This window comes from Dreissena polymorpha, chromosome 6 (assembly GCF_020536995.1).
Source record: "Dreissena polymorpha isolate Duluth1 chromosome 6, UMN_Dpol_1.0, whole genome shotgun sequence".
NCBI lineage: Eukaryota > Metazoa > Mollusca > Bivalvia > Myida > Dreissenidae > Dreissena > Dreissena polymorpha.
Genome location: NC_068360.1, coordinates 90,443,028 through 90,469,303, shown reverse-complemented (window position 1 = coordinate 90,469,303; position 26,276 = coordinate 90,443,028). Strand labels below are relative to the sequence as shown.

At 35.8% G+C, this 26,276-nt stretch overlaps 1 protein-coding gene across 7 annotated transcripts; it reads left to right on the top strand.

Annotated features, from left to right (window-relative positions):
• Positions 1-404: 404 nt before the first annotated feature.
• On the top strand, positions 405-25,921 carry LOC127834790 (protein max-like). Of its 7 annotated transcripts, none has more exons than XM_052360827.1 (5): positions 405-534; positions 20,433-20,495; positions 21,404-21,517; positions 22,941-23,064; positions 24,050-25,921. In XM_052360827.1, exons 1-5 carry the CDS (start codon positions 496-498, stop codon positions 24,208-24,210), a joined length of 501 nt encoding a protein of 166 aa, XP_052216787.1. In that variant the 5' UTR covers positions 405-495; the 3' UTR covers positions 24,211-25,921. The 7 variants fall into 7 exon arrangements, with proteins under 7 accessions (XP_052216787.1, XP_052216792.1, XP_052216791.1 ...); XM_052360828.1 differs by lacking the exon at positions 405-534 and adding an exon at positions 20,155-20,310 and having other exon boundaries at positions 21,404-21,511; XM_052360826.1 differs by lacking the exon at positions 405-534 and adding an exon at positions 20,156-20,310.
• Positions 25,922-26,276: the final 355 nt, after the last annotated feature.

Sequence of the window (26,276 nt, the reverse complement as noted above, 5' to 3'; positions counted from 1 at the left end):
ACGCACTTTGTCTCATAGTCACCTTGAACATATCCCCATGTACAACGATGCTCCAAAAGTGTCCTGCACTTTAACGGAAAGAGGAATACTATGGTTTTATTTGTAGATTAACTGAACTAAAACACCGCACCATCTGACAACATACACCAATGTTGGTTATATTGATCAGTTTTTGGTTCGAAATAAATTGAGTACAAACCAGCATCCCTTATTTAAAGTAAGCACACTAAATAAGGTCCTTTGTGAAAATAGTCCAACATAATAATATTAAACACTTGCAATGAAATGAACACTTTTATTATAAAATAACAAATAAAAGGCTAAACCATAATGTTTTATTTAAAACCGCATGAGAACAACATTTTTTAAATCCGAAATAAAAAATAATTATTTATTTTGTTTACTGACAGAACAGCACGTGGGTACTGACCTCGTGGCGTTGTTTGGTCGCCATTTTTGTGAAATCATCAACACTGTCAAAGTTCATTAATCAAAATGAGTGATGAAGACCGCGATGTCGACATCGAAAGCGACGTAAGTATATTCCCAACTCTATCCTTATTTTATTGTTTACATTTTTCGCGATTTACAGTGATGTAAGTTTGTGTATTTCATGCACAACCATAACACTGTTGCGATGATCTCATCTTAAGAAGAGGACGAAGATGGCTTTAACGGTATGGGTACACAGAGCTCGACCAGCTACATGACGCCGGTATAAAAATGATTGTTAAGTTGCTTAGAAATGAGAAGAGTTTATTTGAAGATTTATTAAGAGAAATCAAATTAAGACTATTTAGCTGTCGTAGCGAACTTTGCGCGCATGCGCAACTAGTATAAACACAAAATGTACATGTATGCAACCAATATAAATTATTAGAAAATCACGAGTGAATTATTTGTATGTATTGTTTTTATTGTTTGCGTCGCTCTGGAGAGCGGCGACTAGTATGTAATGCATTTTTTTCGCTTATGGGAGGAGAAGTTATTTTACGGATCAATGTATATATTTTTGTTTTAAGAATAACTTGCATAGTGGTGATTTTTTGTGTAAATTAGTGTAAATAAGTACTGCATTTGTGCCTATTACATTTATTGCAACATTTATAGGCTAATTGTTTTAATTAATAACTGATCCACAACTGATCACAGGGGAAAGATCACAGGGATTGGGCAAATACGCGAAACTTTCTGTATAAAAACAAAACATAATAAAAATATATTTATTCGGTGTTTTTTCTAAATTGCTTATTTAGTGGAGAATCAATGTAGTACGATATTTGACGACCTATCGCGCAAGCAAGTTTATTGGAAGGGGCAGTGGTACGAAAACGTACAATGTATTAGTTTATTAATAGACATATAATAACGATCGCTATACACAACTTTACCAAATAGCAGTACATAAATGATGTCAGCCGAACAGCTCAGTTGGGAGAGCGTTAGACTGAACTTGTTTACGCAACAATCATCTAAAGGCCCCCGGTTCAATACCGGGTTCCGACACGAACGGAACAGTTCGTCGGCTGAATTTTTTTTTCAGTCACGTTAATAAAAACAATAAAGCTTTATTTTATGTAGACATTTTAAAATCCATTTTTATTCAAATTAATGGATGCCGCGTGGTGACAACGTTAATTAAAATTTCTACCATCACTTAAATATCTTAAAAAAATACACGTGTTTTTATATTAACAAATAAATGCAAACAACACATCTATTATCCATGCATTTTTATGGTTGTCTATCATAGGCCCTAAGTACTATCCCTACCACATATAGAGCGCGAAGCGCGACACGTATTATTGATTGTAACAATGAGTTGCGATAAAGGAAGCAGCCGCTTATCAAGGAGGTACTGTGTCCCAGCAACCCGTTTCCCTAGAGTCAAGCACTCCACTGAGTTTTTTTTAAGAACCACATAAAGATCGCGAAGCGCGACACGTATTACTATCTAGGTGGTATGGGCCCTTTAGCATTATTCGACCATTACGTCCATAGTTATCTTCCTTAGAAGTTGAGAAATTTTGAAATCGTTAATCGATGTCCAAAATTTTCATCCGATTGTTCCCAAACTTGCACAGGTTTTTTTTTCAATGAGGACCCAGCCCAAACTCTATATGAGCAATATCGGACCATAAGTCCAGAATGATGTCTCTTTGAATTTAAAAATAAAAGTGAAAAACTGCTTGGTTAGGTGATTATGTCAACACTTTTCATCAGATTCTTTCCAAACTTACAGTGTCTTCATATCAATGAGCATTTTTACCTCATTTAAAATGAGAAACACCGGTACAATAAGTCCGGCATTTTTTTCTATTAAATTTGACAAAATAAACAATTTCCACTTGTTTAAAAGATTTCACAGCTTTCGTCTGAATCTTTCCAAACTTGTGAAGTGTTTTTATATCAGTATTACTCGAACCCTATTGAAAATGATGAATATCGGAGCAATAAATCTATTATGACCTTTTACTGAATTTCAAAGTATGCAGCTTCTTATGCAATTTACAGTTTTCATTCATTTTTTTAACGTTTACAGTGTTTTCATATCAATGAGTACTCAACCCCTATCGTAAATGTGCAACGTAAGAATAAGTTTTCTATGTTATAATAATTGGTGCAAATAACTTCATATGCAAGAATTTAGATATGAAAGCAGGGGCATATAACCAGAATGTCCATTACAATCGAGCATAAAAGGAAATCTTGGGGAAGCAAGGTCTAGGCGAGCTGAACAACAAGGGTGAAAGATTTGCCGACCCGTGCACCACAAGTAACCAGGTCACGGGAGGAAGAGTTTTACACTGTAGAAGGACACACAACAACTTGGTTCATGTCACAGGAGGAAGAGTTTAACACTGTAGAAGGACGCGCAACAACTTGGTTCATGACACAGGAGGAAGAGTTTTACACCGTAGAAGGACACAAAGCAACTTGATGTCACCAGACCTGTCAACGGAGAACCAGATCGACCACCGTGCATCGTACGGATGTTTCGTAGATCTCTTCAGGATGTATGGGTCCAGCGGGGAAATGATGCTGCCCGGGACCATTATGTCTGTGTCGCTGGATTGAAACTGAAGCTGTAGAACAGTTGGATAGGGGTCAAGCCAACAAGACACCTTTAAGCAAGAAGAGTTAAATGTTATTCTCCAGGTCTTATGGGGCAGTTTGAAGAAGAGACGATGGAAGAGAAGTGGCAGAAAGTGAATGAAGCAGTGACCTCAACATACCAAGAAGTACTTGGGCCCCAGGCGTACACCCATTCGGATTTGATAACAGCAGAGACTACAGAAAGTTGAAGCTCGAAGAGAAAACAAAGCGTCAACAACAGCAGAACAAGAGCAGAAAAATCAAAAGCACAAGAAGAGAACACAAAAATATGAAAATATGAATGTAAAGCGGAATATAGGAGCAGATAAGCGGTACTTCCTAATAACGCTGCCAACAAAAGCAATGGGACAGTAATCCATAACAGAACCAAGGACCTGTACTCCATCACAAACAGAATAGCAGGAAAGTATGCCACACCAGAGAGGCCAGCACGGAACAAGCATGAAGAAGTGATCGCAGATGACGAAGGACAGACGAAGAGGTCGATTGGATACTTCCATGAGCCACTCAATAGGCCATCTATGCTCACATCGTAATTACCGCCAGCTACAAGCGATCTGCAAATAAAGTGGTATGTTTCCAAGAAGAAAGATATTAGCAGCGCCGTCAGCATTCTATACATAGATGGTGACGTCACTACGTTATTGTCACCTCTATACTAAGACGCATCACATTCCTCTGGTTTGGGGAATTATGCTTCCGCAAAAGTAGTTCTGCGTAGGAATGAAATTGTTAATAATAAGAAAATCGTTTTTTATTGTGTGTTTAAAACGGAATGTTGTTAAAAAAAAGTTATTTAATTATGTTTAAATGTGATTTTGAATCTCTATTAAGACTGATAGCGATCATCAGAAGCACGATTACCTGACCTACTTTCGCTTTCACTTTTCCCTCGTAAAAGAAGTGCTACCCACAATTTATTTCGCGTTAGTACACAGGTCAGTAAGACCGGTGTGTACACAGTGGCGCCGTCAGGGGATAGAAAGCGCTAGAGGCTGACAAAACTTGAGTTTGTCTGGAGCATGTTGTCTTTAGATCTTGTGTTTCGGTAGCTTACACGGACATCTAGCCTGGGCTTGCATTTGGGGCTGGTCACGTCAATGTCATGTTTACTAAAAATTGAACAACGGTGCCCGCTCAATAACTTAAGTTTGGAAGAATATGTTTCACGGAAATTGTATGTGTATGCACGGACTCTAGATGATATACGCTCCGCGGTGTATGTATCTTGCAGACCAGGCTTGAGATTGCAATAGGGGCCAGTCTGGTTACGGTCAAGGTCACTGTTAAATTAAAAAAAACAACAACACATTTTACGCTCAATACCTTTAGTTTGGATGAAGTTTGTGCACTACCATTTTACTTGAGATGGAACATTAATTATTTATATAAGATTGGATTAATAATATATTCATTGTCGACTGCCCGATTCGCCGTTTAAATAGCGCTCGAGTGTTCATTGTCGGCTCGGGTACTACTTACAAATACTCCTGGCACTCTTGTGCATACTTAAATGTACCCCGGGTACAGAAAATAAACTTAAACGTACCAGGCTTATTTAGACTGTACCCGAGTTTTTTCCCGCCCCTAATCCGTTGTCATAAAACGCGCTACGGAATACGAAATTACATTCTCTTTCAACAAAAACTGCCTCAACATTCTTTTTGAGTACGAGTTTCGATAATATCGAGACCATTTTACAAAATATTGAAATGAATATTAATACAATTTATTTGGAAAATAAAAGCCGACAACGACCAATTAAACGAAAGAATGTCCGAGGTACATTTAAGTTAATTCGAGTACCCGGTGTACATTTAAAGGCGCCTTTTCACAGATTTTCACAGATTTTGGCATATATTGAAGTTTGTCATTAAATGCTTTATATTGTTAAAATTTAAACATGGGATGGAATGTAAAAATCTACAACAAAAAATCAAGAATAAAATTTAAAACAAAAGAGAAAAAATGTAACCCTCAGCAGGGCTCGAACCACTGACCCCTGGAGTAAAAAGTCTCCCGTTTTGACCACTCGGCCATCCGTGCTCTTACAATAAGTGATGTCGTTTATACTTTTTATAAGCAATCCTCGTAGTTTCACAAAATATAACGACAACAACAGAACTCTCTAAATTATTTAATCGTTTCGCGTTGCAACGCTTTATAATTTTCAGGTTTTCAAAAGATGCATATATTACAATGGTTATTTTAGAGCATGGTAAATGTTCAGTATTACTGTTTCCTCACAAAAACCATAACTAAATCGAAAATTTGCTATTCATAACTAAAACGAAAATTTGTTATTCCGAAACAACTTTTTTTTTATTTTGTAAATTTACAAAAACGTGAAAAGGCTCTTTTAAGCAGTATCCGAGCCGACAATGACCAATCGAGCTTTAAAGGGATCTTATCACGCTTTGGTAAATTGACAAAATTGACAAGAAATATCTTTAAAAAAGATATACGGCGTAAATAGTTTAATGAATGAGATCAAGTATAGCGAATGTCTTTTTCTGTGCAGTTCTTAGCTGCATCACACGCAGTACGGGATGTTACGGGGAGTTTTCGCGGCTTATTTTACATTATAACATATTGCTGGTCATAAACCTATAGATACAAAACAGAAAACCAAAAGAAGAATGGAAGTGAAATTTAAACATATGAGTCAACCGGCCACACGAGAAGTATCCGTATTTATAGGCGCGTTCTTCGAACAAACCTGTTTTAGTGGTTTGTCGGGCATTGCTATTTGATTCGATTATTAACAGTATCAATTATCATCGTGCTAATGCTTAAAGTGATATTATGGGCATTTTGCACTGTTGAATTGAGCTGAAAAGAATTAACAGGTGAAAATAGTTAGTTTAAATGTGGTTTCTGATTAATTATCTGCAACTTACCTTCCTACCAGTTGTTTATAAAAATATATTTTATATTCGATATTCTTACGTGACCCACCCAGTCCTGTAAGCTGAAATGATCCGTAAAACAATTTCGTGTCTTTGTGTCGTATGAACAAATCTGCACTAAAACTAAATTTAGGTTCAACTCGTAAACGCATGATCAGTTGTCAAACGAAAGTACGGTTGATATTCAAATGCATTATTTTTCTCTTTCTGGTATATTGTTTAAGTATGATGATGCTGCATTAATTAATATAAATGTATATGAAGTAGAAACATCAAAAATAATCAACGGTTGCGATAGACACCTATAAACTGTTACATGCTCATAATATCACTTTAGTACATTAGGCAATATGGACGAATAATTATTGTTAAATTTATCAACAATAATATTTATCATTGTATTGTTGAAAACACATTAAGAATCTATTATTTACATACCATAATTATATTGCTGAATATCTTCATTTAACATATTTCTGGTCTAAAGAAAATTCCAGGTCACCTAGTTCACGGATAGCGTCTTTATTATATAACGATTATTTTACTGGCCGCCAACTCCGGTGATGACCTGTATATAAACTCTGAATGTCCGCGAATTGACCCGATATACCTCGCGGGTTGAAATGCAATGCTTTAAAGTGAGGCCTCGCTTCCATTGCTCTTTATACTTTTACATGTTAACATGTTGACAGGAATTAGGAAGTAAGTACTAAATATGAGAACATAGCCTTTTAAGTATAAACGCTCTTGCGCTGGTAATACTCTGAAAATAAAAGGTGTACGCACAAACTGTATTGATGTCGAGAATTGAGTGTAAAACTGTTCTATCTATTAAGCCTTTTCATTCGAGATAAAATTGTTTCATACAGTAAAACAGTGTTACAAAGACGCGGATATGTTTCCAATGTTCTGGTGGTATACTCAAATCAGCCAATGGAATAAATGAAGTGTATTCATTCGTACCTAGCCGCGGGAAATTTTATTGGAATTTTATTGGACACTTACAAAGGTCAGGCTAAGGTGAAAAGCTGGCTTATGCAGCTTACGCTGAAAAAAAGTTGTTTCAGATTCGTAATTTTTCGTTTTAGTTATGATATTTGTGAGGAAACAGTAATACTGAACATTAACCATGCTCTAATATAGCCATTATATGCATCTTTTGACGATTTTAAAACCTAAAAATTATAAAGCGTTGCAACGCGAAACGATTGAATAATTTGGAGAGTTCTGTTTTTGTCGTTAAATTTTGTGAAACTACGAAGATTGCTTATATAAGGTATAAAATACGTCAGCAATGTGTACTCGGCGGAATAGCTCAGTAGGTTAAAGCTTTTTTACTTCAGGACTCTGGCAGGACTCCAGGGGTCACTGGTTCGAAACCTGCTCCGGGCGATGTTCTTTTCCTTTTTTAATTTTTTTTCTTGATTTTTTACTGGAGCTTTTACGATCCAATGTTTACATTTATCAATATAAAGCATTTAATGAATAAGTTAAAAAAATGCCAAAATCTGTGAAAAGGCCCCTTTAAAGCGGGTATATACGATATTGTCAAATATTTATGAATTTATATAAAATGTGTAAAAAACTTCTGAAATTGAAAACGGCTGTACAGACGGCCAGGGACCAGAGTCGCTCTGTTTGCCAGCATGTATACCATACATGTACGATGTGAATCTAAACTTAGTTTAACGGTTTATTTGAGTTCCTGCAACGATATCTATTCATACGACACACGAACACTAACTCCAATCCTAATACAAAGACGAATGCTTTGGTTATTGTAGGAATATATGTACGTCACAATCGAATCGGCTCGGAGCGCTCATTTGTCTTTGCTGCATTTTATGAAATACGGCTTAAATGTATAATTTTTCTTGCCTATTTTGTGTTATTGTAACATATTTTATCAATATATAACAATTAAACACATATAAAAAATCGTATATACCCGCTTTAATATTTTGTTGTATTTCTGATCCCACAAACCTCGGACAATATCCAGGAAAATCTAATTCGTTCGTTCGTACCAAATTCAAAACAACCGCATGCATATGTCTGGTAAAATCGTGTGGAGTTAGTTTTTTTTTCGGCTTAGCTGTTTAACGGCACTTTTGACCTTACCTGACCTTTGTAAGTGGCCAATAAAATTCAAATACAATTTCCCGCGGCTAGACACGAATGAATACACTTCATTTATTCCAAAGGGCAGTTTTGAGCATACCACCAGAACATTGGAAACATGACCGCGTCTTTGTAACACTGTTTTACTGCGTGTTCAGCATGAATTAAACAATTTTATCTCTAATGAAAATGCTTGATAGATAGAACAGTTTTACACTCAACTCTTGACATCAATACAGTTTGTGCGTGCACTTTTTGACGATGCGAACAGCATCGTCCAAGGTATAACCATGATTTTTTTTTTTCACAATGGCGTAATATTGATAATATCGTAACAGCTTGACACGGCAAAACTGGCATACTGGTATTTTTAGTTATCAATATAAGTCACATTGTACTTTTATATAAATTGTGTTCGAGCATTTTGCGACTTATTGAATGACTTTGATACCCGATATCAACATTTCATCGGGGATTTGCAGATCACCAAGCTGTCCTGAAATTCAACATTGATTTCAAACTCTTAACTGGTTTGTATACTCTTTCTTAGTGTTAGTACTTTTTATCATTTTAAAGTTAAATGAACTGTGTCACAGTAAAAGAGACATTAAGGCGATTGTGGCCAGTTTGGATCTAGATTAGCCTGCAGTCGCTTGAAAGCTGTTTGCTTAAAAGCGTTTTTCTGACAATAACAAATAATTTAATTGGATACTGATTTGACTGCGTTTTTCCTGTGACCTGGCTCAAATAATAGAATTGTCATTAATCAAATTATTCATTTCGAACATTAATCAATTGTTTTTCTTGTCCCTCGGTATCAATGACTCCAGCACTTTCCTGTTGAGAATTGAATACTGCTAAAGGCGATGCTAGGGGGCGTGAGAGATGTTGCACCTTCCAGTATCGCTCGATTGTTCATTGTCGGCTCGGGTACTACGTACATGTACCCCGGGTACTCTTAAGTATACTTACATGTATCCCGGGTACGGTAAATATACTAAAATGTACCCGGGAAATTTAACCCTAAATCAGTCGTTGTCGACTATTTTTTGTAATAATTATATATACACATCAGGGCTTAACACTAACTTTTTTCAACTAGCCCGTTCGGGCTAGTAAATGCAGAACCTACTAGCCCTGATCAATCTTTCATGTGCCCTGACCCAAGTATTATAAAAACCTTTATATTTATCAATCAACTTGTATTTTCTTGTGCTTGGAGATGCGGAATTATGATTAAATCATACTTATTAGCTTGCCTTACTAATGCTATTGAATTCAATATTCATCTATTTAAGACATCTATTTGTAATCTTCACGCCATTTCTGGAGAAATTTTCTTGTTTTTTTATTTCCTCATACTTCTCTTACTTTTCTCCTTCCCTTTTCTTTTCGTATCCGAGGAACCCCCATCCCCACCCGTAAAGCCAAACTTAAACAACGACATGAACGTTAAAACCTTTTTTTACATAGATTGCCGGGTTACCGTCTTACAAGAAATGGTAAGTGAATCTTAGCAAAATAACGTGTTACGGTAGTTGTAACAATTGTACAGGGTTAACTCTCTACTAAAAGCCGGGATCGACCATTAATATTAGTTTTGCTAATTGAATTGCGTAAAAAATATTGTCAAAACACTTCTAATCTAAATAAAGTCTCTATCTTCCTCTAAATGGATTTATTAATCGTCTAAAGGATGGAATAACATTTCCATTATGACAACAAATTAAAATTATTTGATATTGATAAATAACTATTAATTTTATAGTTACTTTGTGTTAATGTCGAGTTTTATACCTTCATCATTCCGGACGATCCTGGGCGATCCCGGCTTTTAGTTTCAAACGTATTTTCATTGAGAAAACACGTCACTTCGAGGAAACCAATCAAAAACCGTGTCTAGCGGCATTCCGTTTAAAAATAGGTACTGACGTGTTTTACCAGGAAAACCGCCGGGGATTTTCTGAATTGTCGGCCTCTTTTTGATTGCAATCAGGGGGGTCCGAATCTATTTCGAGATACGATCCGTTTGTTGTCTCCGAACTCACTCTGGGATTTAATTGTCATCTGATCGTACTGTATTAAGATTTTTGCATCTTTGAAAAGCTTATTTAAAACGCAGTTTTTGATATAGAACATATAATCCCGCCCAAAATACACACGACCGGTCGGGCATGTTCCTGGGACATTGGCTAGCCCGGACCAAGGTACAGGAAGTGAATGGCGTTCGGACGTGCCTTAGTGTTAAGCCCTGCACATTTATGTCAATTTTCTGTAGAATGGCCTCTATATTATCGGAACAACTACTCAAAAAGCATGTTGATGCAGTGTTTTTTGAAGAGAAGTGTGTTTAAGATAATCGGTTGCGCGTTTTACGACATCGGATTTTGGGCGCGAATACAACTCGGGTACAGCCTAATATGGACCGAGTACAATTACGTTTATTTACCGTACCTGGGGTACATGTAAGTATACTTAGAGTACCCAGGGTACATGTAAGTATACTTAAGAGTACCCGGGGTACATGTAAGTAGTACCAGAGCCGACAATGACCAATCGAGCTCCATTATCCCTCATGAACCGACTCAAAAAACCGAGTCGGCAATATTTGACTTAATTTTTGGTTTGGTTGCTCTCGAGGGATCTAAAATTTCAGAATCTTCCTAAAAGCCCTACGGGTTTGATCCCCAGAAGCGACATTGAAAACTAGCATACTTTGTTATCTAAAAGGCTGCTAAGCCTGATATACAATGATAATGTGAATTTTCTCTCACATGATGTTCATCAGTCATATTATATAAAAACTTACAGCAGTAGTAAACAACAGGACAATAATTAATGAACGCATCTTTCATTCGTCTTTGACACTTTGATTTTGACATGGCCTAGATTTAAATATGTGACTGGACTTTACCAGCACTCTTGTAACAGAGCTATAGTTTAAATGTACCATTGAAGATCACCTAAATCCAGATTTGCTATTATAGACGTGTGGAAAGTTTTAATAGGGGTGACAAGTAAGCAAAAATTGGTCATTACCCAGAGGCCACAACTGACCTATGACTGTATTAAAACAAGAAAAATCAGTGCCTGATTTAGATTTCCCTAGATAGTTCAATAAAAACTAATTTCATAAGCCTGGTAACAGTTTAACGGTAATGCTACCAATGTGTCACACCAGGGCCTTGAATTTGAAATCTAGGACATGCATGGTCATTTCTTCATGAAATCAGTACACAAAATTGTATTTTAAGTCCTTAATTGACCTGGCTATAGTTCTCAGATTATTATAAGCTCAATCAGTATATTTATATCATTATTTATGCTTTGTGTATTGTAAACATATACACAATCATGCAGTTACATGATAGCAATAAATAATATCAAAGCTACCCATACTATAAAGGTCATTGACAAAGCCTATGGTCAAAATGTGAACACATTGAGTGTAATCGCCCTCTCGTGCCAGCAAAAACAACACGTTGACAGTTGTCATTTTTGACAGTTCTACTTTCACTTTCATTTTGTGATATCAAACTATTAACAATTATGTGGCTAAGAAAAATATCGCCATCGCTTTTTATGCCCCCGGTAGGTTGGCTTATATCAGTTGAACTGTCAGTCAGTCAGTGTGTCAGTCGATCTGTCTGTCCGTCCGAAAACTTTAATGGCCATAACTTTTTTAATATTGAACATAGCAACTTGATATTTGGCATACATGTGCATCTCATGGAGCTGCACATTTTCAGTTGTGAAAGGTGAAGGTGAAGGTCATCCTTCAAGGTCAAATGTCAAATATAAAGCGTCTGTCTGTCTGTCCAAAAACTTTATCATTGGCCATAACTTTTTCAATATTGGCGTGCATGCGTATCTCATAGAGCTGCACATATTGATTGGTGAAAGGTCAAGGTCATCCTTCAAGGTCAAGGTCAAAGGTCAAATTTTGCAATATTGAAGATAGCAACTCCATATTCGGCATGCATGTGTATGTCATGGAGCTGCACATTTTGAGTAGTGAAAGGTCAAGGTCATCCTTCAAGGTCAAAGGTAAAATATATGGCTTCAAAGCTGCGCAGCAGGGGGCATTGTGTTTCACAAACACAGCTCTTGTTTAATATATTTTCTGCACATTTCTTCAAAAAACTTACATCAATACAATATTTTCTTCGTTAATTCAATCATTCCTGACAGACTTGTGTACATATTTCGCTTACATTTTGACGCGCGTAGGTAGGACCGCATTACCGCTTCCGAAATGTGTATTCATACTATTGCCTTCGAGGAACTTATCTGGTGTTTGACGGGAAGGGCCGAAAATGTGCGAGTGTGGGTCAAGTTCCCCACAGGTACTACTTTCCCGTTCCCCCAATTTTTTTTCTGTATCTAAAATTTTTCGTACCCAATTTTTTTTCGTACCCATTTTTTTCCCCGTAACCCGCAAAGTATCAGGGTCAGTTCGCGGCCAGTAAAATAATCGTTAAATAATATAGACGCTATCGCGTGAACTAGGTGAACTGGAATTTTCTTTAGACCAAAAATATGTTAAATGAAGATATTCAGCGATATAATTATGGTATGACAATAATAGATTCTTAATGTCTTTTCAACAATTCAATAAATATTATTTTTGATTAATTTAACAGAAATTATTCCACCATATTGACAAATGTATTAACCATGAGCGCGATGATTCTCGATACTGTTAATGATCGAATCAAATAGCAATGCCCGTCAAACCACTAAAACAGGTCTGTTCGAAGAACGCGCGTATAAAATATTATGTACGGATACTTCGCGTGTGGCCGGTTGACTCATATGTTTTAATTTCACTTCCATTCTTCTTTTGGTTTTCTTTTTTGTATCTAAAGGTTTATGACCAGCAATATGTAATAATGTAAAATAAGCCGCGAAAACTCTGCGTAACATCCCGTACTGCGTGTGATGAAGCTAAGAACTGCACAGAAAAAGACATTCGCTATCTTTGATCTCATTCATTGAACTCTTTACCTTTCACCAACTCCAACTACAATCAACGCCGTATATCTTTTTTTTTAAAGATATTTATTGTTTGATATTGGGTGGCTCTTGAATGTACTGCAAACAAGTATCGCTTGTCTCGCCAACACTTTTAAGCAGGGGAATTTCATATGATAATTATAAAAGTGATGTTCCTCTTTCGTCTAAATATAACGCTTATCAATAAATAAAGATATATAGAGTTGTTTTGAGTTATATCAATATGATATGTTCGAGGAATTTTTGACGATGCTGGAACAGCATCGTCCAAGGTACCATAACCATAAAAAAAATTCACAATGGCGACCTATGTAAAAGACCGAGCCAGTCCGATTGAGATAACTCGATTTTTCAGTTACTTCCCTTTTGCATTCGCCACTGCGTAGGAGATTGCTCGTCATTGATAAAATTCTCCTAGCAGAGTTGTCGTTCGTGTTTCAACATTCAACAATGGCTGCCCCCATGAGAGTCTCGATTCAAAACTTTCTTACTGCATAAATTGGCTTGTTTCGCTATTTAGAAGCTGTCATTCAGGATATATGAATTATTTATTCACTAAATCTCCGCTTATGACAACAATAGTTGGAATTCGAAGGATATATACTCGATGTGAATGAAGAACTTTCTGGATCGTAACAGCTTGACACCGAAAAGCTGGCATACTGGTATTTTTAGTTATCAATATAAGTCACATTGTGCTTTATAAATTGTATTCGAGCATTTTGCGACTTATTGAATGACTTTGATACCCGATATCAACATTTCATCGGGGATTTGCAGATCACCAAGCTGTCCTGAAATTCAACATTGATTTCAAACTCTTTACTGGTTTGTACACTCTCTTAGTGTTAGTACTTTTTATCATTTTAAAGTTAAATGAACTGTGTCACAGTAAAAGAGACATTAAGGCGATTGTGGCCAGTTTGGATCTAGATCAGCCTGCAGTCGCTTGAAAGCTGTTTGCTTAAAAGCGTTTTTCCGACAATAACAAATAATTTAATTGGATACTGATTTGACTGAGCTTTTCCTGTGACCTGGCTCAAATAATAGAATTGTCATTAATCAAATTATTTATTTCAAACATTAATCAATTGTTTTTCTTGCCCCTCGGGATCAATGACTCCAGCACTTTCCTGTTGAGAATTGAATACTGCTAAAGGCGATGCTAGGGGGCGTGAGAGATGTTGCACCTTCCAGTATCGCTCGATTGTTCATTGTCGGCTCGGGTACTACGTACATGTACCCCGGGTACTCTTAAGTATACTTACATCATTGAAGTTACATGTATCCCGGGTACGGTAAATATACTAAAATGTACCCGGGAAATTAAACCCTAAATCAGTCGTTGTCGACTATTTTTTTGTAATAATTATATATATACATGTATGTCAATTTTCTGTAGAATGGCCTCTATATTATCGGAACACATACTCAAAAAGCATGTTGATGCAGTGTTTTTTGAAGAGAAGTGTGTTTAAGATAATCGGTTGCGCGTTTTACGACATCGGATTTTGGGCGCGAATACAACTCGGGTACAGTCTAATATGGACCGAGTACAATTACGTTTATTTACCGTACCTGGGGTACATGTTAGTATACTTAGAGTACCCAGGGTACATGTAAGTATACTTAAGAGTACCCGGGGTACATGTAAGTAGTACCAGAGCCGACAATGACCAATCAAGCTCCATTATCCCTCATGAATCAACTCAAAAAACCGAGTCGGCAATATTTGACTTAATTTTTGCTTTGGTTGCTCTCGAGGGATCGAAAATTTCAGAATCTTCCTAAAAGTCCAACGGGTTTGATCCCCAGAAGCGACATTGAAAACTAGCATACTTTGTTATCTAAAAGGCTGCTAAACCTGATATACAATGATAATGTGAATTTTCTCTCAAATGATGTTCATCAGTCATATTATATAGAAACTTACAGCAGTAGTAAACAACTGGACAATAATTAATGAACGCATCTTTCATTTGTCTTTGACACTTTGATTTTGACATGGCCTAGATTTAAATATGTGACTGGACTTTACCAGCACTCTTGTAACAGAGCTAAAGTTTAAATGTACCATTGAAGATCACCTAAATCCAGATTTGCTATTATAGACGTGTGGAAAGTTTTAAGGGGGTGACAAGTAAGCAAAAATTGGTCATTACTCAGAGGCCACAACTGATCTATGACTGTATTAAAACAAGAAAAATCAGTGCCTGATTTAGATTTCCTTAGATAGTTCAATAAAAACTAATTTCATAAGCCTGGTAACAGTTTAACGGTAATGCTACCAATGTGTCACACCAGGGACTTGAATTTGAAATCTAGGACATGCATGGTCATTTCTTCATGAAATCAGGACACACAATTGTATTTTAAGTCCTTAATTGACCTGGCTATAGTTCTCAGATTATTATAAGCTCAATCAGAATATTTATATCATTATTTATGCTTTGTGTATTGTAAACATATACACAATCATGCAGTTACATGATAGCAATAAATAATATCGAAGCTACCCATACTATAAAGGTCATTGACAAAGCCTATGGTCAAAATGTGAACACATTGAGTGTAATCGCCCTCTCGTGCCAGCAAAAACAACACGTTGACAGGTTGTCATTTTTGACAGTTCTACTTTCAGTTTCATTTTGTGATATCAAACTATTAACAATTATGTGGCTGAGAAAAATATTGTCATTGCTTTTTATGCCCCCGGTAGGTTGGCTTATATCAGTTGAACTGTCAGTCAGTCAGTCAGTCAGTCAGTCAGTCAGTGTGTCAGTCTGTCCGTCCGTCCGAAAACTTTAATGGCCATAACTTTTTAATATTGAACATAGCAACTTGATATTTGGCATACATGTGCATCTCATGGAGCTGCACATTTTCAGTTGTGAAAGGTGAAGGTGAAGGTCATCCTTCAAGGTCAAATGTCAAATATAAAGCGTCTGTCTGTCCGAAAACTTTAACATTGGCCATAACTTTTTCAATATTGGCGTGCATGCGTATCTCATAGAGCTGCACATATTGATTGGTGAAAGGTCAAGGTCATCCGTCAAGGTCAAAATTTGCAATATTGAAGATAGCAACTCCATATTCGGCATGCATGTGTATGTCATGGAGCTGCACATTTTGAGTGGTGAAAGGTCAAGGTCATCCTTCAAGGTCAAAGGTAAAATATATGGCTTCAAAGCTGCGCAGCAGGGGGCATTGTGTTTCACAAACACAGCTCTTGTTTAATATATTTTCTGCACATTTCTTCAAAAAAATTACATCAATACACGATTTTCTTCGTTAATTCAATCATTCCTGACAGACTTGTGTACATATTTCGCTTACATTTTGACGCGCGTAGGTAGGACCGCATTACCGCTTCCGAAATGTGTATTTATACTATTGCCTTCGAGGAACTTATCTGACGTTTGACGGAAAGGGCCGAAAATGTGCGAGTGTGGGTCGTCAAGTTTCCCACAGTTACTACTTTCCCGTTCCCCCAATTTTTTTTCCGTACTTAAAATTTTCCGTACCCAATTTGTTTTCGTACCCAATTTTTTTCGTACCCATTTTTTGTTCATCCCCAATTTTTTGTTTGTACCCAAATTTTTTTCGGTCCCAATTTTTTTGTTCCCAAATATTTTTTCGTACCCAAATTTGTTTTCATACCCAAATTTTTGTCGCAAAATTTTTGTACCAAATTTTTTTTCGTACCAACACAGGGGACAAAAATATTTCTAAACTGCACTCGTCCTGCAGGACAAGTGCATTAACATTTTCACTCGTCCTGCAAACACATGCACTTGTCCTTAAAATATGGGTGAAATGAAGATTTCAAAGGGCTGATATGACTAATAAAGTTTCTTGTATCACTGCTAAATTGCTGCTTACTCAGTTGTTCATGCCAGCTGATCACAAAATAAATGTTAAGCAGTGAAATAAATTACTTTATTTATGAGGAACACACAATAAATAATTGAAGACAATTTTGTGTTTGCCGTTTTTCTAATACTCGCGTGCTTTCCGTTTCGGACGTTTGAACATCGCTACCGCCAACTTTAACGAACGCTCGTATGTCAGACATTTTTCTGACGAAATTCAGACTGGTTTGAAACCGTAGATTCTACTTCGCGTTTAAATAATTCTTTAAAACTCAATACTTACAGTGAATGCATAGGTTGGTTCCCTGTCACCATGGACGCGCAAAGTTTACACCAAAAAGCCAATATTTACTGGGGACACAGTCTCGCATAACAACGCGCACCTGCTGTATGAAATTTACAATTACAATTTCCGGTTCATTCGCGATCTACTTTCGGAATAGATATGATTTAAGAAAATGATTTTATTTAATGAAAACAAGTCTTACTCGCCAGAAAATACATATTTTAACATCAGCTTTTTTCACTCGTCCTGTAGGACGAGAGCTTTAGGGAAATTCACTCGTCCTTTCGAGATTTTACTCGTCAATACGAGCGGACGAGTGGTATTTTTGTCCCCTGCAACATACACAATTGTGTTGATTGTGGTGATGTAGATAAACTTAACTTGATGCTTTAAATCCATCCTCTCAAAAGCATCGTGACACCAGTACTGTCAGTACTTTGATTATCTGGGGAACCGATATGTCAATAGCCGCGTCGTCTGTCCGTCCTTGTTTATCCACAACCGAAAGCGGAGGGACATAGTTTTGGCGTTGTCCATCCGTCTCTAAGTAACAGACTTTTCGGGGCTATATCGCAGAAACTATCGGGGGATATATTAAATTTCAACATGAAACTTCATTGGTGACCAGATATCAATCATGAATGAGGAGGAATTACCATGCACAAGAACCATAACAATACACTTTCTCAAATAAGAGTTATTGCCTTTTTCTGTTTTTGTATTTAATGTTAATGGTTATATCTCGGATCATACAATTATTCAACACGAAACTGTATCTTTGTATAGATATCAACGTGGATAAGTGACATGCGCAAGAGAAATAACCCTAAATTTTCTTGAAAAAGAGTTATAGTCCTTGTTTGTATGACGTAACGTTTTTGAGCTTTTTCTCGGACACGATACAAGATTTCAACATCAAATCCTATGAGTGTTAATATATCAATGTTAATGGATTCATAAATAGTGATTTCACGTGTTCAAATAAGTGAGCTCGACCTTTTCTTTTAGTTCTGCATCCATCAATAAACACAATTTATTTGACGGGGTATCAATTCAACGAATGTGGGTGTTTTCTTGGCCGGGTCAGTATTTCTCAGTAACTTCAATGACCAGAAATCAATGAATTTAGCAGCACCTGTATGGCCTTATGCGAAAAACCACTCCGTTTAATTTGCTACGTGTGTAAATTTACAAATGCAATACGATTTGCTGAAGTAAAATATTAAGGGACGCAGTCATGTATACCCAATATTTTAGTTGTAAACATTTTGTAACATTTATTTAACAATAATATAGCTTAAACGAACTGCCTAGCTATTGTTTATTGATTTTGAAAATGTGTAGACTGTTATTAAATATAAATAAATAAATAATAACACACTAAGAACTATATTAAATCTTAATCACGGATGATAGATGCAAGAAATGACCATTGTTTAGCGGAATCGTATTTACGGAGCAGGTAAAACGCAAACCACATATGTTCAATTGTTTGAAATATTCATTTAACGCAAAATCAATTGCGATGATGAATATGAAAGCGGCAAAATAGCTAGTACTATTATGTTAGATCTTTGAAGCAGCTTTTGTGAGAGCAAACATGAAGAAATATATAGTAATATAGTGCTGAATAAACTAGTTTTTAGCAAAACTCGTGCAATAAACGACGGTTATATCCAAAATCATACCGAAGGTAACGTATTTTATCCTTATCACGGCCATGTATAGCATCGATCTTCATGCAGTCAATTATATAGTAACACTATCACATTGATCAAATCGTTTAGAAAAATATATTTACATATACAGGTACTTTACTTTTTTCGATAAGCCCCTTTAGTTGGATTTCGTGCGTGTAGAAAAATCTCAGTGAGAGTGTGCATGAACCTTCTTTACATTTGATCTTTAACGATTTTACTACTTTCACAGATTTTGCCCGCCCGCTAGAATTTTTGCCGGACAACTTGTTTGTTTAAATTTTTGTTATTTTACATTGATTACCAGGCGATCTGTCGATGTGTTATGTACATACGCATTTTAAATTTTATTTCTCAAATAAGAATTTCAACAAACTTGTTGCGGTACAGAGACGGATAGTCCGTTTTGTCACTGGATACATCAAACAAACCAGCAGCATCAGACAGATGATTGCCACACTTAAATAGCCGACGCTTCAATAGCGTCGAAAAAAATGCCATGCATGTGCTCATATAGCGCGTCAACAATGCCATAGTTGAATAAACGCGACCTTAATACGTCCGGTCTAACCCGCTCTCAACCACGGGTCGTACGCTCCATAATTCGTGCTATTCTGTCGCACCAGTGTCTACATACATCATTTTCCCGTCCGGTAGAGCACGGAACACACTTCTGGAACAAGTCGTTTCAGTCCCGACCATGGCTCAGCTCCCTCCACTGGTCGGCGAACAATGTTTTCTCAATTTTAGCCAATAACGCACTTTGTTTCACAGTCACCTTGAACATATCCCAATGTACAACGATGCTTCAAATGGGTCCTGCATTTTAACGGAAAGAGGAATACTATGGTTTTATTTGTAGATTAATTGAACTAAATCACCGCACCATCTAACAACATACACCAATGTTGGTTATATTGATCAGTTTTTGGTTCGAAATAAATTGAGTACAAACCAGCATACCTTATTTAAAGTAAGCACACTAAAATAAGTTCCTTTGTAAAAATAGTCCAACATAATAATATTAAACACTTGGAATGAAATGAACACTTTTATTATAAAATAACTACTAAAAAGCTTAACCATAATCTTTTATTTAAAACTGTGTGAGAACAACATTTTTTTTAATCCGAAATAAAAAATATTTTTTTATTTTGTTTACTGACAGAACAGCACGTGGGTACTGACCTCGTGGCGTTGTTTGGTCGCCATTTTTGTGAAATCATCAACACTGTCAACGTTCATTAATCAAAATGAGTGATGAAGACCGCGATGTCGACATCGAAAGCGACGTAAGCATATTCCCAACTCTATCCTTAATTTATTGTTTACTTTTTTTCGCGATTTACAGTGATGTAAGTTTGTGTATTTCATGCACAACCATAACACTGTTGCGATGATCTCATCTTTATAGGAAGAGGACGAAGATGGCTTTAACAGTATGGGTACACAGAGCTCGACCAGCTACATGACGCCGGTATAAAAATGATTGTTAAGTTGGTTAGAAATGAGAAGAGTTTATTTGAAGATTTATTAAGAGAAATCAGATTAAGACTATTTAGCTATCGTAGCGAACTTTGCGCGCATGCGCAACTAGTGTAAACACAAAATGTACATGTATGCAACCATAATAAATTATTAGAAAATAACGAGTGAATTTCCACGTCTTTTAAGTATTTTGTGTAGTCATCTGTTCGTTGAAAAAAAAAAGAAGTTTGTCTTATCTCTTATTAAAATCATTCATATTTTTATATGTGATTTGCATTATTGAAATTTACCTAAAGCTTAGCTATAGTAATTTGGTAATTTAGTAATCATACTATAAAAAAAGGAAGTAAAAACTTCATTGGTTGAACCTAGTGTTTGTAGGGAAGCATGGTATTATTTTGTCGCTACAATTTAACTCGTCATTAAGAATGCATAACATAAGGTTACTGTCTCGTATTAGAGCATCAAGCTAGCCCAGACCTTGTCACCGATTTGCATAAATCAAATGGTTTTCCCTTCCCTGTAATGGAAGGACTTAATTATTTAAAGTTTTACTATTTTACTTTTTTTGGAACCTTAAGCGTGCAGTTAAATTGTGTTTAAAACAACATAATTATAAAACATGAACATACTATTACTACCTACTCCTTCTTATTGGCCCAGAAATTAAAACTTTCATTCTGAATATATAAAGTTTTATTTTTTTAATTTTCTTACCATTGATAGAAATCTTAAAACATCCACTTGTAGGTTTCTACAGTAACAAACTCGGAGTCTGATATGACTTTCTGTTATACTGTATGGAAATATCAATGGTTAAGCTCCCTCAAATAAAATTGTGTGTAGTATACTTTTATTTCCCTAACAAAACTCAGGTGTCCATTTGTATCATTTCAGGCTGAACGTCGAGCTCACCACAATGCTCTGGAAAGAAAACGTCGAGACCACATCAAAGAAAGTTTCACCAGCTTACGGGACTCTGTCCCTCAGCTTCATGGTGAAAAGGTAAAAGTATGTTGACCAAACACAGAGATTCGTATTCATTTATTATGACCCCCTCTTCTTCGAAGGGGGGCATAATGCTTTGCTCATGTCGGTCTGTCGGTCGATCCGTCCACCAGGTGGTTGTCATACGATAACTCAAGAACGCTTGGGCCTAGGATCATGAAACTTCATAGGTACATTGATCATGACTCGCAGATGACCACTATTGATTTTGAGGTCACTAGGTCAAAGGTCAAGGTCAAGGTGACTCGAAATAGTAAAGTGGTTTTTTGAATGATAATTCAAGAATGCATACGCGGCCAACAGGGCACACTCTGAACAATATTACTGAAGCAACTGGTCTGTAATCCTAAATCTATAATTATCAGTCCAATGAAACATCATCCTTTTAGTAAAATACAGTGGATCAGTAAAAATATTATCAGAATATGAGATTTTTTGTATATTTTGTATATAAAATATTGTGTTAATGTTTAATTTTGTTGATTAATATAAATATAAGCAGGACAGGGGAGGTAATACACTACAGGGGAAACAAATGCAATAAGTTTAAATTTATTGTAACAGATTTGCCTCCCTTGTAATATATTTAAATTTTACCAAATGTAAGGCTAACTGCATTTTTGTTATGCATACTACTGCTACTACTACTGCTGCTGCTGCTACTACTACTACTTCTACTACTACTACTTCTACTACTACTCCTACTACTACTACTTCTACTGCTACTACTACTACTACTACTACTACTCTACTACTACTACTACTACTACTACTACTACTACTACTTCTACTACTACTACCTCTTCTACTACTGCTCTACTACTAGTACTACTACTACTACTACTACTACTACTACTTCTACTACTACTACTACTACTATTTCTTCTGCTACCACCACCACCACCTACTACTACTACTACTCTATTACTACTACTACTACTACTTCTACTACTACTACTTCTACTATTTCTCCTGCCACCACCACCAACACCACCACCACCACCACCACCACTCACAGTGACAAAAAACGTATTCACACAATGGCTGCTACTACAACTTATAGCCCATATAGGGGGGCATGCATGTTTTACAAACAGCCCTTGTTATGTAAGTTTTCCATATCTGAAACTGTTATAATTAAATGTTGCTCAGTTCTAACTAGAATGAGATTATGAAATTGAAATCACAATATGCGTATGTTTACTTATTTGACAAAATGACAGTTGACAATCTTAAACGAGTATAGGAAAACAAAACAGGACGACATTTCAATTTCACAAAGAGAGCCATTCAGAGATCAAATTTTTGGTTTCACATTTTACTAGTAAATAATCAAATTAATGTGAAGATATGGATCTATAGAATGTTGTGCATTAACATGATTGTGTACTGGTTATTTAGGTAACACTTTTTCTCGATCATGCAGGTTTCGAGAGCACAAATTTTGAAAAAGGCAGCAGACTACATAACATACATGAGGAGGAAAAACCACAGTCATCAGCAGGATATTGATGAACTCAAAAAACACAACAGCATATTGGAACAACAAAGTGAGTAGAAGCATTGAATATGGCTAATGTACGCAGTTTAATACTGTAATTAAAATCAAAACTTCGAACTTAATGTCTGGGATGTCCAAATCTTAAGGATTAAAAAATCAGGATTTCCAACTTTTGAAAGCTATTGGAAGCACTTATTACAAACTAGAAGATGCATAATGGAAAATGCATATTCTAAAACTAAATGGATTATCCATTTTATGTATGTAACTGCTAGAAGTGTATTATTACTATATGTACTGATTATTTATAATAATTAATATTTATAGTGTACCATTCTTTGTGCTCAGAGATACCTTGATTGTGGCAAACTTTTCTTAATGTTCTACAAAGCAACATTAGCAAAGCAAGCAGAGTTATATTTTAATGTCAGATATGTCATCACCAGGAAGTATAAAATGTAGGGGTTTTTGTGCTATGTAAAATAGGCCGTAAACGGACCCGATCCCAAACCAAACAGACCTGATCCCAATCCGTATTTCTTCTGATCCCCCCCCCTCCAATTTTTTTTTTTAGAAAGAAGTGTAAAAATGATTAATTATTATCTCTCAATTTTATTTGATCAACATCTCACAAAGGTTCATAACTATAGTGTATATGATTTTTTTGTTCAAAAATGGCAAGGAAAACGGACTGATGTGTAGATTTTTTAAATAAAAAAACACCTAATTTTGTCCATTTTGTTGTAAAAAAATCCCAAATTTGCCATTTTATCAATTTAAAGTCCCAATTTGACTAGATTCATTTTCCCAAAATGACTGGAAAACCACATGAGATTTTTAAAACACCCCATGTATTATGGAGTTATCTTCCCTTTAAAAAACATAGGTGGTGATGCAGTTATTTACAAAGCTCCAGTTTGGAAAGGATTGGTCAATATGCATTTTTTAAGTTTCACCAGTATAAATACCAGTTTAGTGTAATAAAATAAATGATATTTCTTTATAAAGAAAACTTTGTGTCATTTATGTTTCAGTAAAATCTTTAGAAAAGGCAAAAAGCACAGGACAGTTTGCAGTGTCAGGATCTGTGAGTTCTCGCAGTGGATCTTTGTCGTTTGACGCTTCTGGTTCTGACTCTGAGGAACCTAATGGACAAGTACCAGTGGCAAAAAAAATAAAACTGTCTTTAGACTGACAAAAATGGGCAGCACATTGTTACGGGAAAGACATTGTTACCTTGAGACTCAGCAATTCCAAAATATACATAAATGTGTGTGTGAATGTGTCATGACAAATTATTGCATTACAGAATGTGGTTCTATAATGTTTTTCTCAAGATTTGAGGAATTTGAAATTACATGGCCACTGAAGATGTGATAGTGAATGAGATTAGATTTTCGAAATTCAAGCTAGATTGACGGGATTTATTTGTGTCATACATGTACTACAGTAAGTACTGGAACTGGTTTTGAAATGGTTGAAATGATCAGTTATGCAAAAGAGCCGCGCTGTGGGAAGACCAGGCTTATTGCATGTGCCTAAAGTGTCGTTCCAGATAAGCCTGTTCAGTCTGCACAGTCTCATCATGGACAACACTCCTCTTTTATGGATTTTGTGTGGAAAGGAGGTCTTTATTAAAAGAAAATCCAGAAGCGGAAGAAAGTCTCACCCCACATTAGTGTTGCCCCAGAAAAGCCTTTGAAGACTGCACAGCTAATATGGGACAAAACTTTGGCACCTTAAGCCTGGTTTGCAAATAGTGTGGTTTAAATGTACAGTATAGCAAAGTGCCATTGCTTGTATGGAAACTTTATATGGTTTGCTTCAATTACTAGCGTTATTGAAACAGAAAAGAAAATCAGAAATCTGATGAAAAATCTTTTCTGTTATTGGGATTCTATGCTTCATGTATTTTATGAGCTGGGTTCAACTCAAAAATATTAGTTTGTAACCTGCTTATATAGGATTGTAAATCAAGTCCAAACCAACAACAGTTTTTTTTTAAATTATATATTTTAAGTTATAAACAAGATGATGTTATTGTTGAAGTTGATCATTAAACTTTAGTTGACAAATACATATAAGCTACCAAAACTTTTATTAAACACTAGGATTTTGTTAATACATGCCTGACATGTTGCGCACTATTAATTTACTAACAATTGAGTTATACAAACACCATGATTGGTTAAAATAACAAAAATGTTTGTTTCCAGTGTCAATAGTTTCTTACGCCATAATGGTGATGCATATAGTTATTGGTATATGATGGATGTTTTATGTCAGCATGCAATTTATTATGTTTGGTGCATTTGTGTATCCAGTCTGGAATTGGAGAAAACTTGTTAATTTCTTTATTTGTTGTGCATGGTAGATAGAATTGTAAGGCAGACTAGTAAAAAGTGACCTAAATAGTATTGCTGTTTCAATAAATATGTGTTTTCTGGATCTCCATAACAATGGGAAAACCTATCTAAGCTGTAGATACAAACAATCCTGACCGAATTTATCCAACCATGATAGCTCCATTATAAAAACAATGGTTGATACAGTTTGCGATTTTGAAAGGATTTGAAATTTGTATGCTTTGTATGCCCAAATTATTGGGTAAATCCAAAATTGAGCCCATTTAAGACAACTTGAGCTGCATGCTCTTCTTAGGTACATGTTTAAAAAATAAGGGCCTTATTTAAGAACTTAATAGATGTTCCTTAAATTCTGATAATAATAATGAAGTCTGCTTTGTGAAGCAGATATAAAGTAACATGAAGCACATTTCATGTCATCAAAATTATCCTGTTATTTTTTGCCATTATGTATCAATACACATTTACATTGCGAATGTGTTTTCTAGTTGTTTATGTTATATAATTGTATAGATTTTAATAAATTGTGATGAAACAAGAGTTGGCTTGATGAAGAAATAATATCTTTCGATGTACATATAATAGAATTGCTTATATTTGCTCTTATGATGTTAGTCTTACAACTGAAGATGAAAGCAAGATTGCCATTAGTTTCTCATCTGAATACACATTGGCATACAGGAGTGATCTGAGACATGAGAATTTCTATTATAGTCATGATTTGAATACATTTTTATGCCCCCGGATTGAATGATCGGGGATATATTGCTTATGGCCTGTCTGTCTGTCATTCTGTCTCAAAACTTAACGTTGATATTTGGCATGCATGTGTATCTCATGGAGCTGCTCATTTTGAGTGGTGAAAGGTCAAGGTCATTTTTCAAGGTCAAAGATA